This window comes from Lactuca saligna, chromosome 2 (genome assembly GCF_052625555.1).
Source record: "Lactuca saligna cultivar CGN05327 chromosome 2, ASM5262555v1, whole genome shotgun sequence".
Lineage (NCBI taxonomy): Eukaryota > Viridiplantae > Streptophyta > Magnoliopsida > Asterales > Asteraceae > Lactuca > Lactuca saligna.
Window position 1 is genome coordinate 174,608,652 of NC_136418.1, and position 14,134 is coordinate 174,622,785.

Sequence of the window (14,134 nt, forward strand, 5' to 3'; positions counted from 1 at the left end):
CCTCCCATGTCGGAAAATAGGGATACTGCGGTGGCATAGCAGGTGGTCGGGTCACACCCAAATGTGAATAAATACCCTCGGTAAGCTGGGTATGGTAAATGGCATGACCCCGTAGATTATCCAAATATGTTCCCACCCGACTCTGAAAAGGGTCGGTGGGCACTCCCTGCACATACTGCGAAGCAGCACGCTCTCGCTCGACCTCGCCTCTAGCCCGCACATTTCGACGCCTCGGCCTAACGGGTGGTTGCTGTCCCGGCTGCCCCTCCTCTTCCTCGTCATCTATTGGTGGTATCATAAAACGACCCCCGATATTCACCACTGCTCGCATCACACCCAAGACTTGAATGGTCAAGTCGGTATCCGGGAATCGAGTAAGATTCCTCACAAAGTCATGGGTCAAAATATGATATGACCTAGCCAGGCGAGTAACCAAATGCCCCCCAGTAATCAGGCTCCCAGGCCTAGAATTGGCCGCTTTCTTCCCCATAAACCTTGCCAACATATAAGGCAAATCACAGCAAACCCCCGGAGTAATAAGAGTCCATAAATAAAATAGATTCTGGATGGGGACCTTGTCACCATGATGCTTGTGATTGATTGAAAACGTGATGAGGCGGTGCAAAAATCGGAGAACAGGATTCCGAATTTGTGACTCACTCGAGTCACGAGTGTTGTATTCATGGTTAGAAATGCCCCGCCAAAATTGCACATCCAAGGTACCCGGAGTAAAATCCCGCACACATCCAAGCAAGAAAGGGATAAAAAACGGAGATTGCGTCTTCACTTCCGTATAGAGCCCCATACGCCAAGCAAATTCCCGAAGGCTACACTCACGATATACACCACCCAAACGAAAAACAAGTGCTCTATTGTAGGTGGCATCAAGGGTGCGTTCTTCGAAACATACGGTAAAGAAAAATTCTACCGATAATTCCCGGTACACGGGTTCTTGAATGGTGAATAAATTCCTCCACCCGTGACAAGTAAACGAAAATTGATCTCCAACATAAGTCTTTGACCAATAACATCCCAGCTCCGCTACCATGCCCACTCCACCTAGCCATCCCCAATCAATAATCGGGGCTATTGCAAACTCCCTATTATATAACCATCCAAGCCGATTCTCGTAGGTTGTTAGCAACGGTCGGGGAATGTTTTGAGGAAACTGGTATAAAGGATGTATGCTTGCGACATCTATCGGGTCTTCTTCCTGCGGAACAGCTCGTCGTGGTCCCATTTCTGCAATCAGAACAAACCAAAACAGCAAACAACCAACACATTAAACAGTTTAAATAATTTGACAGAAGTCACGACGTGGCCAGGCTGCGCCACGTCGTGGGTCGCGTCGTTCACAGCTTGTTGATCGATCTAATTGCATGCGATTTCTACTAAAATCAATGGTTGGGGTTTGTTCCTATGACCATTAAAGGTATACTTAATCTAAAATCAACCATTAGATTCAACCAATTTCGTGAATCATACAAACCCTAACCATGAAAACTTGAAATTAGAAGAATTACTACAAAATAATAAAGAAAACACGTACCAAATAGATTAATTGGCAAGATCTTGCAAGGAAATTAGAAGTAGAATACGAAATTAGCTGTGGGGTTACAATGTTTCCGTTCGTGCGGCAGCCTCAAGTGGGAATGAGAATTATCAGTCAAAGGGTTTTAAACAATTGGTCCCCCCTGATTTTTAACGGCCACGACGTGGCGGGTGATGCCCACGTCGTGGACCTTAAAGTGTTGTTTTCTCAGTCGCGCATTCCCTTTTTCCCACGACGTGGCTGGGCTATGCCCACGTCGTGGAGACTGCCAGATGCAAAAGTCTCAATAATGTTTATCATATTAATTAATTATTTTGCATATCAATCATTATTTAAAGTTCCCTACAGCTAATTTTCTACTAGTTACCGGTTTTTTTTTTTTAGATGATGAATCGATGTCTTTCCTACTTAAAAAGAAAAGAAAGAAAATTTTAAAAAGAAAATGCAAACCAAACTCGGGTTGCCTCCCGAGAAGCGCTTCTTTTTCTTGGAGTCTTGAGCTGGACTCCGTGCCTTCTACGTTGAATCTTCGGAAGAGTCCTCCACCAAGATCTTTTGTTCCTTGAACCGCCTTTTGTAAGCTTGAACTCTCCTTTTATACGCCTTCTTTGAATTCTCCTTTTTAGCTTTTCCCTTTTCTTCAAGCTTGCGTTTTGTGCCCGTGGTTTCCTCCTTGTACTTTATGTCATTCTCTTCTGCTTTCACCACCGACTTTGTTATTCTTGAAGTGTCCTCCTCTTCATCACTTGTTATTTCCTCATCCTCTTTGCTTACCCAAGAAGGCGGGCTCTTGTAGGCTATGACTTCAATCCAATATGGAACAGATGCCTTTGGTTTTGTCATTTTGACTTGATGAACTACTTTTATCTCTTCTTCCATAAGCTTTTCCAGTTCTTCTAGTTCATTCTCTTCATTAATTGTGAATACCTCTTCTTTATTTTCTTGAAAGTCATCCTTTATCCCAAAGACTTCTTGTTCATCTCCAACCCTTAAAGTTAGCTTCGACTCGCGGATATCAACAAGGGCACCAGCAGTGTTGAGCAATGACCGTCCTAGGATTATCGGAACATTTGGATCTTCTTTCATGTCCATGACTACAAAGTCTATTGGAAAAATAAATTTTCCAATTCTCACCAAAATATCCTCCACTATGCCTCGGGGTTGTGTCACCGAACGGTTCGCCATGTGAATCTTCATTTTTGTAGCCTTCATCTTCTGAATCTCCAATTTTTGATAAAATGAAAAAGGCATTAGATTAATGCTAGCCCCAGAATCGGCTAAAGCATTAACCTTCATTTTATTCCCAAACTCGCATGGAAGAGTGAGGCGTCTAGGATCCCCCATCTTTTCTGGTGTTTCTCCCAAAACAACTTTTGAAGTTTGTTCACTCAGAATCATTGTAGACTGCTTCTTTAATTGACTTCGCGTATCTATCAAGTCTTGCAGTAATTTCTGGTTTTCAGAAGCTTTGGATAAGGATTCAACAAAGGGAGTATTAATTGGGATCCCTTTCACATGCTTCACAAACTCTAAATGTTCCTTCTCCAGTTGACTAAGTGCTGCGCGGGTGGGAAATGGCATAGGTGGATGATAAGCTGGAATAGGCGCAAAGGGTTTTTGCTCAGACTTGCGCCACGTCGTGGCGAGAGGAGAGTCACGTCGTGGGTCGCCTGGTTCAGTACTTTCTCCATTGTCGATCCTTAATTTCTTGGGCTGCTGCGGTTCTTCTTCCAACGCCTCCAGGAACTCAGATATTGTATCTTCTTCAGTATTGATGGCCATTACGTGAGATTGGGCTTGTACTTTGGGACTCTTCGGGGACAATTTTTCATGAACTAAAGTTGCTAGTTGACCAAATTGTACTTCAAGGTTATGGATGGAGGCTTGTTGGTTCTTGATCAATGTTTGTTGTTCCATGATAGCGGAATCCGTGGCCTCGTGTCGCTTTTCCGATGCTTCCATAAATTTCATTAAAATGGTCTCTAGGTCGGGTTTCTTCTCGGCTGGTGGCTGCTCCTTTTGATATAGGCCTCGACCTGTCTGCCTATACTTCTCTTCTTTTTGCTTCCTATATTCTTCATATGGCAGCCACTCCTTCTTCGGTTTCCTCCGGTCCTCTTCAAACTTATCCCCATTAGAGTAGCACACTTGAGCTTTTCTGTTCCCAAGTTCATCCACGTTGCAGTCCTTGGTCAAGTGTGGACCATTGCATTGCTCGCACCCCACTCTTATAGCGTGTATCGACTGGTCCATTTGTGTTATCCTGCGATCCATGTTATTCAGCATGGCCATGACAGCTGCAATTTCTTCAGTTTGGGCTCCTCCACCGCCTTTGCTTCCATCCTGCCTCGGGTTATGGTATTCGTGGGAGTGTTTCGCGAATTCTTCAATTAGCTCCTTGACCTCCCTTGGATTTTTCCTTGTCAACGGTCCTTGAGAATCAAGGAGTTGTCTTGTCATCACATTGACCCCATCATAAAAGATTGACATCTCTTGCTGCACATTTAGGTCATGTTGCGGGCAGTTTCTGAGTAAGCCCTTGTAACGCTCCCACGCTTCGTACAGTGACTCCCCCGGCTGTTGCTCAAAGTTGGCTATTGCCTTCTTGAGTTTGGCTATATTGGATGGTGGGCAAAACTGGTCTAGGAATTGCTCACGCATTGTACCCGGTGGAGTGCTTTTAACCACTCCTTAGCAGTTCCTTTGAAAGTAACGGGCAGCATCCTAAGCAGGACGGTGTTCCTGTTGACATTTGGTACATTGAAGTAATCAGCAATGTCATTGACTTCATCTAGATGCTTAAAAGCATCCTCATGGTCTTTCCCGAAAAATGGGATGTCCTTCAGCGCAGTCAATATGTGTCCCTTCAGCTCGAATGTGGTATTGGCAGGTATTGCGGGTTGGACTAATCCGGGACCCACATCTTCGTGGATCCGCTTCTTGTAAGCTCCCATGAACATTTCTTCAATATTTGCCATCTCGTTCCTTGGCTCGTTCTCGGGTTTACTCGTGTGTTCTTCAAATTCTGGCTCGGTGTCGCTTTCGTACTCGGTTTGCACGGGTGAATGATCCAAATGCTCAAGATTGCTCTCGTGCTTCGTTGAGGAACTTGACTCTCCTGTCTTCTTTCCTGATTTCCTAGAGAAGGCTGACTTCAATTCTTGCAAGGGCGTCTTTTTCTTGTGAATTGCAAACTCGGGATCTTCTAGTGGTGGCACCAATGGTGTGTTTGAGCCTCTGGTCATTAACTCCTGCAACTTGCTAAACTAAAACGTAAAACTGGACTAAAATAAGAAAAACTAAAAATGAACTCTCAGATTTCACGTCGTGAGTATACTAAATCTCACGTCGTGAACTCTGTGACAAACAAAACAATAATTAAACTAAGATAAACTAGCAAAATAAATAACCAATTAAGCTTTCTGCAGATTTTATTCCTAAAAAAAAAACGATTAATCTAATGCAACTAAATAAACTAATAATCTGCACCGTTCCCCGGCAACGGCGCCAAAAACTTGATGTGCACGTAAGTACCCACTAATTTTAATATTTATAACCTAACAAACTAAGACTAACTATGCACTTATAGGCAGTGTATCTAGTCAGATTACAGTATAGCTTAGGTAAGTCGGGTGTCGATCACAGGGAACGGTGTTACTAATTAACCTAATTACTAATAAATTAACCTAATTTATTAACAAATTTAATAAGGGGGTTTTATCTGATTTTGCAAGATCAAATGAACTTAATCAAATTAATAAAAACACACTCTTGCTTAGTTGAATCCACTTCTTCCTTATGGCTAGCTAATGATTATGGGTTATTAAGTTGGGTTTTAGTTATATTAGTAATTTAGTTCTATCTTACCAATAAGTAACTAATTCATGTTAAACCATGTATGTTCACACATAATTAAACACAGAACTAATTATGAATGTGAATATGTTATGTAAGATTTGTTGTTTAAACGCAATTATGGTCACAATTTACGTTCTCTAGCACAGCTAAGATTTATTTAGCCTAATTACTAACTAAGATTGGTCAATCCTAGCTCTAACAATTTAATGTTCACTAAATTATTAGGTAAACAAGTTCATGTAGTTTCATAGTCACTAAGCTACACAGAACATGCAATCTAGCAATTAGATAAGCAAATAATAGCATGCTAGGTTATACAAATCAAACACAAACAACTCTTACCAACTCAAATTAATCCATAAACATATAACTATTCATAAGTTCAAAGCTTCATCTAGCTAAGCAAAAGTAGCTAGATTTAGTTGCTCATCATAGTAATTAAACTAGCACAGCTAAAACTAATGAAAAACATGTTTATAATCAACTAAATATAAAACTTTACTTCTTTTGGTGTTGAAATCCCTCTTCCAGGACCTTTCTTCTCTTCTGAAACGTCTCCTGGAACTCCTTTTCTTCTGCCAAAAGTCCCTTTATTCGTAATAATAGGAGAACTTGTATAATCCTCAAAAACCTGCGCCACGTCGTGGCCATATGCGCCACGTCGTGGGCTCCAAGTAAAACGTATCCTTCAAGGAAATCCTCTGCGTCGCGATGTTTATCTACTGGAACACCCGTGCCACGTCGTGGGCTTCACCGCCACGTCGTGAATTAAGCTCTTATTATGAAATTATTATTTTCTTGTCTTCCAAGCCTCCCATGTTCCCCATTTTGTCACCTCTGGTCCCTCTCTTCGAAAATCCTTTGTATTGACTGCAAATAACAATTTAAACTCATAAATATCACTATTCTGCACATATTATCAATTTATTAATAAAAATGTACTTAAATACTGCCTAAAAATAAGTATAAATATGGCAATATCAATTAATATATCAAACAAGCTTAAAAATTTAGTGTAAAATTTAAAACCTAAAGTAAAATATCAAATAATGTTTAAAAAAAAATTTAATATATATATATATATATATATATATATATATATATATTAACATAGTTAAAAGGAAAACATTAGATATAATAATAAAGAAAAAACATCATAAATGGTCCCTGTGATTTCCCAAAATCTGAAGTTTAGTCCACATGGTTTAAAAACCTCATAGATGGTCCCTGTATTTTCAAAACTTTTGACGATTGGTTCTTATTACTAACTCCGTTAAATTTTGTCCGTTAACTGAAATGCATTTTCGTTATTTCACTACCATAGAGACCATTTATGATGTTTTCTCTTATTTTTTTAAAAAGAAAAAAATAAATATTATTTAATATATATATATATATATATATATATATATATATATATATATATATATATATATATATATATATATATGTTCGTCTCCACTTCCTTTCTTTCTTCCTGGATGCAACAATCTCTACCCAATCATGATCCCTAACCTTTGAAGCTTCATCTACCACCTAATCCTCCAAAAATGAAACCCACCTTCTTCGTCTTCTCCATCAAGGTCTACTACCAGGCGCTAATCGATGCTCCTTTTCCTCTCTATTACAACTGAAAGATCCAAAGAGGTCATTCTTTGAATTAGGTTTAAGAAACTTGAAGATCGCGATGGATGATGAAGAAAAATGGTCAACGACTCGAGGTTAAGCAAGATAATCTCAAATAAAACTATCGATGAGTATAACCCTAAACACGACCATCGATGCACACTTACACCCATGCTTTATCACTAAAATTCATACCTGCCACCATCACACCATCATCGGTTGATGGAGATAGTGTAGAAAACTCAGGAGGTAAGTAAAAAGGGAGAGTCTATCAAGGAGGAAACGAGTAGTTGGCTGGGAAATGGTGAGGGAGCGGAGGAAAAGAAAAGAAGGAACAGGAAAGAGGTTCTTCATGACTACTGCGAACTGATTCTGAAATTGGAGCAGAAGAGAGGTGATCAACACCTCTGTTTACCGGATGCAATTAATAAAAGCCCTATATAACCCATCTTCCAACCGGATTTATGGTTCATTTCTCAACCCAAGAAGAGATTTGTGTTTTCTGGGGGATCTTCATGATTACTATAAACTCCAACTTCTCTAAGAGATCAACACAATTACCATTAGGAAGACTTCAATGGTAATACCAAATCAAATTCGCAACAAAATATTCCAAATGAAGCATAGCCAAATCAAAATCATGGGCAAAATTTTTCCAACATTAACATTCAAATTAAGAGAAAAATGAGTAAATTCGATAAAAAAAAAAAAAAAGGGAGGTAGAGTGGTGTTTACGGGGCAATGAGACTTGAGGGTGATCGATTTCAAAGGAATGCGTTCGGTGGGTGAGGGTCAGCAGTAGGTATTTTGGTTTGCTAACTTGAGGGTTCTGATTGCTGCCACAGTGGCGAGCAAAATAGGGAGGTGAAGAATGGTGGTTTGAAAGTGATATTGAACAGGGGTTGTGCTACTGGTGGTTAAATAATTATATTTAATTTTTCCTTTTTTTAAAAAGAAATAAGATCCAACATCATAAATGGTCCCTGTGGTAATGAAATGACGAAAATGCTCTTCATTTAACGGATAAAATTTAACAGAGTTAGTAATAAGGACCAATCGTTAAAAGTTTTGAAAACACAGGGACCAACTATGATGTTTTCAAACCACGTGTACTAAACATCAGATTTTAGGTAACAACATGGACCATTTATGAATTTTTTCAATAATAAAAGAATCTAAATTGACTGTATGAAAACTATATTCTAATAATATATTTTAAACATGTACCGCACAACGCGCGGGAATTTGTCTAATATATATATATATATATATATATATATATATATATATATATATATATATATATATATATATATATATATATATATATATATATATATATATATATATAACTCATAGTAACGATAGTTTTTTTTTTTTTTTTTTTTTTGTTTCATCGTAAGCATTTAAGGATATTTAAATTATAATGATTGACTCGTTTTCGTTGTCCATATACATTAATTTTTAGTTAGAAATTTGACTTCTAGTTAAAAAAAAAGTTTAAATGACTTTTGCTGTGTAATACATATAAAATTGGACAGTTCTTAATTATCCGTGGATATAACAAAGGTTTCCTCTTCCCGACTCGAGGAGTGATTTTTTTTTTTTTTTACTATGGTTGTTTTAAAAGTTATCTCATGAAGTGTCAAATCAGTTACCAATTAAAAGTGCATTAATTAATTACCAACTTTATAGTAAATCCATTTTCACTTCAAATCAGTTACCAATTCAATTGATAAAATTTGAAACAAACATACTTCAAACTCTATTTTGAAAAAAAAAAAAAATTCGTTTCATGTTGTAACAAAAGTTTAGTTGGTCTAGAATAATATTGCATGTGGTTTTTTATAGATCAAAATGATAATATATAATCCACTAAGCCTTTCAATGATTGTTGAGACGACCCACCTTCATCAACAGAGAGATTTACCTTCTCCTTGAGACTAGTTATTCTCTCCCGCATTTCTTCTCCTTCTTTATCCACCATTACTCTTTGAAGCGCCATTTGAATCCCCACCCTCTCAAACCCATCCTCCAACAAAACACCAATCTTCCATACATCGCTCACATATCTTGCGTTCAATGGTTGGTCGCCAAAAGAAGGAGAACAAACCATAGGAACTCCTTCACATATACTCTCCAACGTTGAATTCCATCCACAATGAGTCCAAAAACACCCGGTTGCTGGATGAGCTAATACGTCTTGTTGAGGAGCCCATTTCACTATGCGTCCCCTATCACCCACTCTTTCTATGAACTTTTCAGGCAATGACTCGACCCATTTTGAACCAGGAACTACCCCCGGTCTAACCACCCACAAAAATGGGAAATCCGTATTCGCTAATCCTTGAGCAACTTCTTGAAATTCTGATTCAGTTATATGTGCAATGCTCCCAAAACTTATGTATATTACTGACTTGGGGGATTGGGTGTCTAGCCATGAGAGAACAGTTCTGTCTTGTTCGATCAAGCTGCTTGAGGATGCCGGGAAGTACTTGTGGAAAGGGCCTAAAGCGAAGTTCGGAACTGAAAATTCTTGGCGAATGGTTTCTAGTGCGGGCTCTTCGAGTTCTTTGAAGGTGTTCCATATGAGACCTGATGAAGCCTTCATATGGCTAAGCATGTCCGTGACAAGGTTCCTCATACTTTCTGGGTTGGTTGTCATCTTTGAGACGTCTTTGAATTTCATAATTGGATATTCCGGCACCGATTCCTCGTAGTTTGAATCTGGAAAGGTTCATACAAACGTTATTCTATTAGGAGCTAGCCTACTCAAATACACGACAACACACGTCTTACTAATTAGGGTAAATTACACAAATGATCCCTGTGGTTTGAGGTAGTCTGCATGGTTGGTCCTTATAAAGTATTTTTAACTCGGACAATCTTTATGGTATGTTTTTGTTGCACGTTTGGTCCCTAGTAGATGTAAAATGACAAGATTACCCTTATTAAATATATTTTGCTTTATTTATCTATTATTATAAATTACAAATAAAACATAAATTAAAATAAATAAATAAATAAAACCCTAAGAAAATATACACAGTTCGTCATCATCCCTTCATCCTCGTTTCCTCTTCATCACCGTTCCTTCTTCCTAATTCCTAACTTCTATAATAAGTTCGTCTTCTCCATAGGACATCACTTTATATACTGCCACTGACCACCTTCGTTGCGTGAAATCGATTCTTCCGCCGGAAACAATATTGTTCATATGGTGAAGATTGATTGCCATACACCTCAACCAGGGGGTTTACAATGAGGGTCAAATCCCCAAATGGACTCGATTTCTTCTTATTGGAAGCCTAATCGAGTTGACCTGGACTCGATTATGTATGAGAAGAGCATGAACATGGTTGATTATTTAGGATTTTCAGCTAGTTTGAACCCTAATCGATCAAGTGGGTTTTATGGGGTGCAACGGCAGGGAGAAGACGAAGGAGAATGAAGCGGGGGTTAGGTTGGACGTCGGGTTTCAAAAAGCAATGGTTTCAGAAGGGGGTAGACTTTGAGGTGGAGGTTTGCGAAGAGAGCTTGGAGGAACGATGTCGTCGATGTCGGTAAATGTTCCGACTGGAAATCTCCATCTCCATTTTTCTTCAAATTATTTATTAATCAACACCAGTAAATGCCCTTTTTGTTCCCCAATTTGTTGATCCATCTTAGCAATCTCTTCGTCTTAGTTTGATTTTGCTTTTTGTTAATTGTGATGGTGAATCTGTTTCTTGGACAGCTATGGGAAGCGAGAATCAGTAGTCAATTAAGATTTAAAAATGTAAATTCCAGATTTTTATATAAAATAGAGATTGGTTTTGAGTTTGATCAAAGTGTTTCTATTTGTTGTTGAAATTTTCAAATTTGTTGTTTCACCAGATAAAGTTGAACAGTGAGAAAGCAGCATCCCAGTTACAGGTTTAGGTTAACTGCCAGAGAAGTATTGATTTTAACTCCGACGATAGGAACGGTGGTGGTGGTACAGAAGACCAGCGATGGCTTTTAGGGAGGTGAGCCAGCCACATTACAGGATACGAGAGCAGAAGGGGAAAAGGTGAAAGGAGGGTTGTATGGGTGACCGGGTGGGGGTTAGTTGAGGATAGGTTTATTTAATTATTTAATATTTAAAATACATATTAACTAAAATAAAATTATAAAAGAAATCAATAAAAATATTCTTAAGGGCAAATCAGTCTTTTTAACTTGATCAGGGACCAAATCCGAGACGAAAACAAAATATAGGGATGGTCCGAGTTAAAAATATTTATAGGGACCAACCATACAGATTACCCCAAACCACAGGGACCAATCGTGTAATTTACCCTACTAATTAATCATATTCTCGATCAGTGTATTTGTAAGTTAATGTAAAATTTGATTAGATTTTATATATTTTTATAAATGGTCAAATAAGTCAAAATTAGAGATTTAAAGAAAGTGACATAGATCAAACCGGATGAAGATGTGAAAAGCCACAAAAAAATCTTTTACATAAATTATAAATATTTTTTTTGAGTTATCCCAGTTTTGTTACATAGCAAAGGGTGGTTTGTATCATCTCACTACTACCTCTCATCGCCACATTTATTTTCTCAAACCCTCCCTCATTTCAGGAAATTATTACCTTTCACTCTCTTCACTCCTTTACTTATTTATTTTTAATACTTTTATGCATATAAACAATATAATAATTATACTTTAAGGCGAGTCAAAAACTACTAATTTTGATATATTTTTTATAATTTTTTTTATAATATATTTGATTTTATAAGAAATTAAAAAAAAAAGAGAGAGAGAAATGATTGGCCTGTAGCACAAGTGCAAAACCTTAAAGAGTTCAAGACACCTCTCATATTTTAATTAATTTTAATTAATATATAAAGGTTTTATATTCATCAAAAATATCACAAGATTGCTTCATATTTTGGAAGATTAAAGTCTTTAAATTATGTTCCATAAACAACGGTTATTAAAATAAGAATAATGTAGACAAATATCATATCTAAACATTTTAAAATAAATGTATTTAATTCAAATCTAAGAGGCTTCAGTCTTGGATCACTCATTATTTTACTTGCAAAACCATCTTTATGATTCATATTTGATTGGAAAGTGGAGTCTTCATTATATATACTAATTAAAAATTAAAAGGTGGAAATGGATTTCATAGTTTTGTCACAACAGTTTTTTATATCAGAAAGTTTCGTTCTTACCCGGTTTTAAAGTATGGACACGAGACTTTTATATATTGACATGCTTGATCTCTATTCTTTCGTATATTTACATGTTTCACTCTGAGACTTTTTGAGTTTTATATTTTCGCCACAGTACTTTCATATATTGACAGTTTTACTTCTTAGCGTTTTTGAGTTTTAAACTTAGGTCACAAGACTTTCATATATTTGCATATTTGCTCGTTAAATTTTTTTAATTAAACAAGTTCGGCAAGATACCTCTTATATCTACTAATTTATAGTTTTTTAACAAATATTCAAATTATTTATACTTAATAAATATGTAATAAGTTATCAACACAAATACAATTACGTATACATTAGTCAATAAATAATCACCCAAAAATATAATGGGATAACAATAAAAATTATTGTAATTTTATAGTTTTTTATAGTATAAAAATAAATTAAATAACTATCAACAAAATATTAATTATATATGTTGCCAAAAGTATTATAGAGTATATCGACTCTCCTAAATTATAGTCGATAATTGTAGATGATTTGTGGTTATCATCTTTCCTTATATTAAAAAAAAATCATCAACAATATTGAGGTGATCTTTTAAGCCTAACTATAATATATTTAGATAATAAATAAGTATAAAGATGATATAGTTATAAATACAGTTATTTTTAAATTAGATTTTCAAGCAGAAATGCAGAAGTTTAAAGCACATGGAGTATGAATAAAGGTGGAAGAAGAAGAAAAAGTAGAACCGACCTTGTTTTGTAAGGTTAAAGTAACCATTTTGAGAGGAAAAGGGTAAAGCGCCCCAAGCAAGGATGCAAGCTGGACTGCTTGTTCGGATGACCATCCGAGGGAGTTTAACGGAGTCTGCCACCGCCTGCGTGAAACAAAATACGGCATCTGTAATCAGACAAGCAATCGATCCCTCACCGTATTCCGCCAACAACCCACCCAGACACTCCCGAAACGGTTCCACACAGCTTCTGTTAAGGTACTTCACGAAATAGGCGGGGTCTGCGTCTATCTTCGTTGCCAATTGGCTTTCAATCTCAAAGAATCGGTCCGAGATGGATTTGAAGGCCAAATGAGGATAGTTTGAATGATTTGGGGAGTTGTATTCGGTGTGTATGATGGTGATTTTAAAACCTTGGGTGTGAAGAATGTTGGCTAACTGAAGGATGGGATTGATATGGCCTTGGAAAGGTAGCGGAAACAATATGATTCTATTTCTCCGGCGAATTTCTGTGCACCGGAGATTGGTATCGCTTACATTGGTTTCCATGGATTCAGGGATCGAGGCAAGACTTACTTGGGAGATATCTTTATTTTTCTTACTGAATCCTTTCTACAAATTTGTGTAGCATGTGCCAGTCCACTGTTCAAGGATCCAAAATGAATTTGTTAACTAAATTATACCTCACACATGTTATCTCATTGGATCCGATCCAAATAACACCAAAACAAAAAGAAAAATACAAAAAATGTTACATCTCAATGCAACCAGATCCTAGAGAATGCTTTTGGTTCTGTCTTGAAGACATGATTTTATGGTCCTCTTTCTCCATCTCGGTACCGATCGTTTGGTCTTATAGGCAGGACGTTGATGTTATGTACAGTACTATGTAATAGTTGAATTTAAACAAATAATGTTTTCGGAGATTAGTGAGTTGGTTTACGAATATACGAACATTAGTTTGGTATTATAAATAAAGTATGTGTTTAGAAATATATGTACGTTTTTTAGGTTGGGTTAAAATAAAAAATAAGTTGTTGAGAAAATACTAACTCGCCCATTTTCAACAAATGCTTGATTTTTTTCACACGGGTCTGCATTTAAGCAAGTTGGGTTGGATGATTCCTGTTGGGAGATGTGTGAACCGGGTTTCAATATGAATTA

The 14,134-nt window shown here is 37.1% G+C and overlaps 1 protein-coding gene and 1 non-coding gene across 2 annotated transcripts; one reads left to right on the forward strand and one right to left on the reverse strand.

Annotated features, from left to right (window-relative positions):
• The first annotated feature begins 4,058 nt into the window (after positions 1-4,058).
• Positions 4,059-4,165, forward strand: LOC145033119 (small nucleolar RNA R71). The gene has a single exon (XR_013677359.1). It is a non-coding gene; the product is annotated as a small nucleolar RNA R71 (small nucleolar RNA).
• A 1,583-nt stretch (positions 4,166-5,748) lies between these two features.
• On the reverse strand, positions 5,749-13,802 carry LOC145032881 (UDP-glycosyltransferase 76B1-like). The gene is made up of 3 exons (XM_078981838.1): positions 12,991-13,802; positions 8,945-9,763; positions 5,749-6,280 (listed from the first exon to the last, which is right to left on the reverse strand). The coding sequence occupies exons 1-3, from the start codon at positions 13,517-13,519 to the stop codon at positions 6,201-6,203; spliced, it is 1,428 nt and encodes a 475-aa protein (XP_078837964.1). The 5' UTR covers positions 13,520-13,802; the 3' UTR covers positions 5,749-6,200.
• Between the last annotated feature and the right edge of the window lie 332 nt (positions 13,803-14,134).

What these genes read in the sequence shown, in the direction of transcription:
- LOC145032881 (XM_078981838.1), bottom strand. Translation starts at nt 13,519, where the DNA reads ATGGAAACCAATGTAAGCGATACCAATCTCCGGTGCACAGAAATTCGC. An exon ending in CTTTAACCTTACAAAACAAG is followed by an intron (nt 9,764 to 12,990) that starts GTCGGTTCTACT and finishes GAACCTTTCCAG; the next exon opens with ATTCAAACTACGAGGAATCG. An exon ending in AAATCTCTCTGTTGATGAAG is followed by an intron (nt 6,281 to 8,944) that starts GTGGGTCGTCTC and finishes TGTTATTTGCAG; the next exon opens with TCAATACAAAGGATTTTCGA.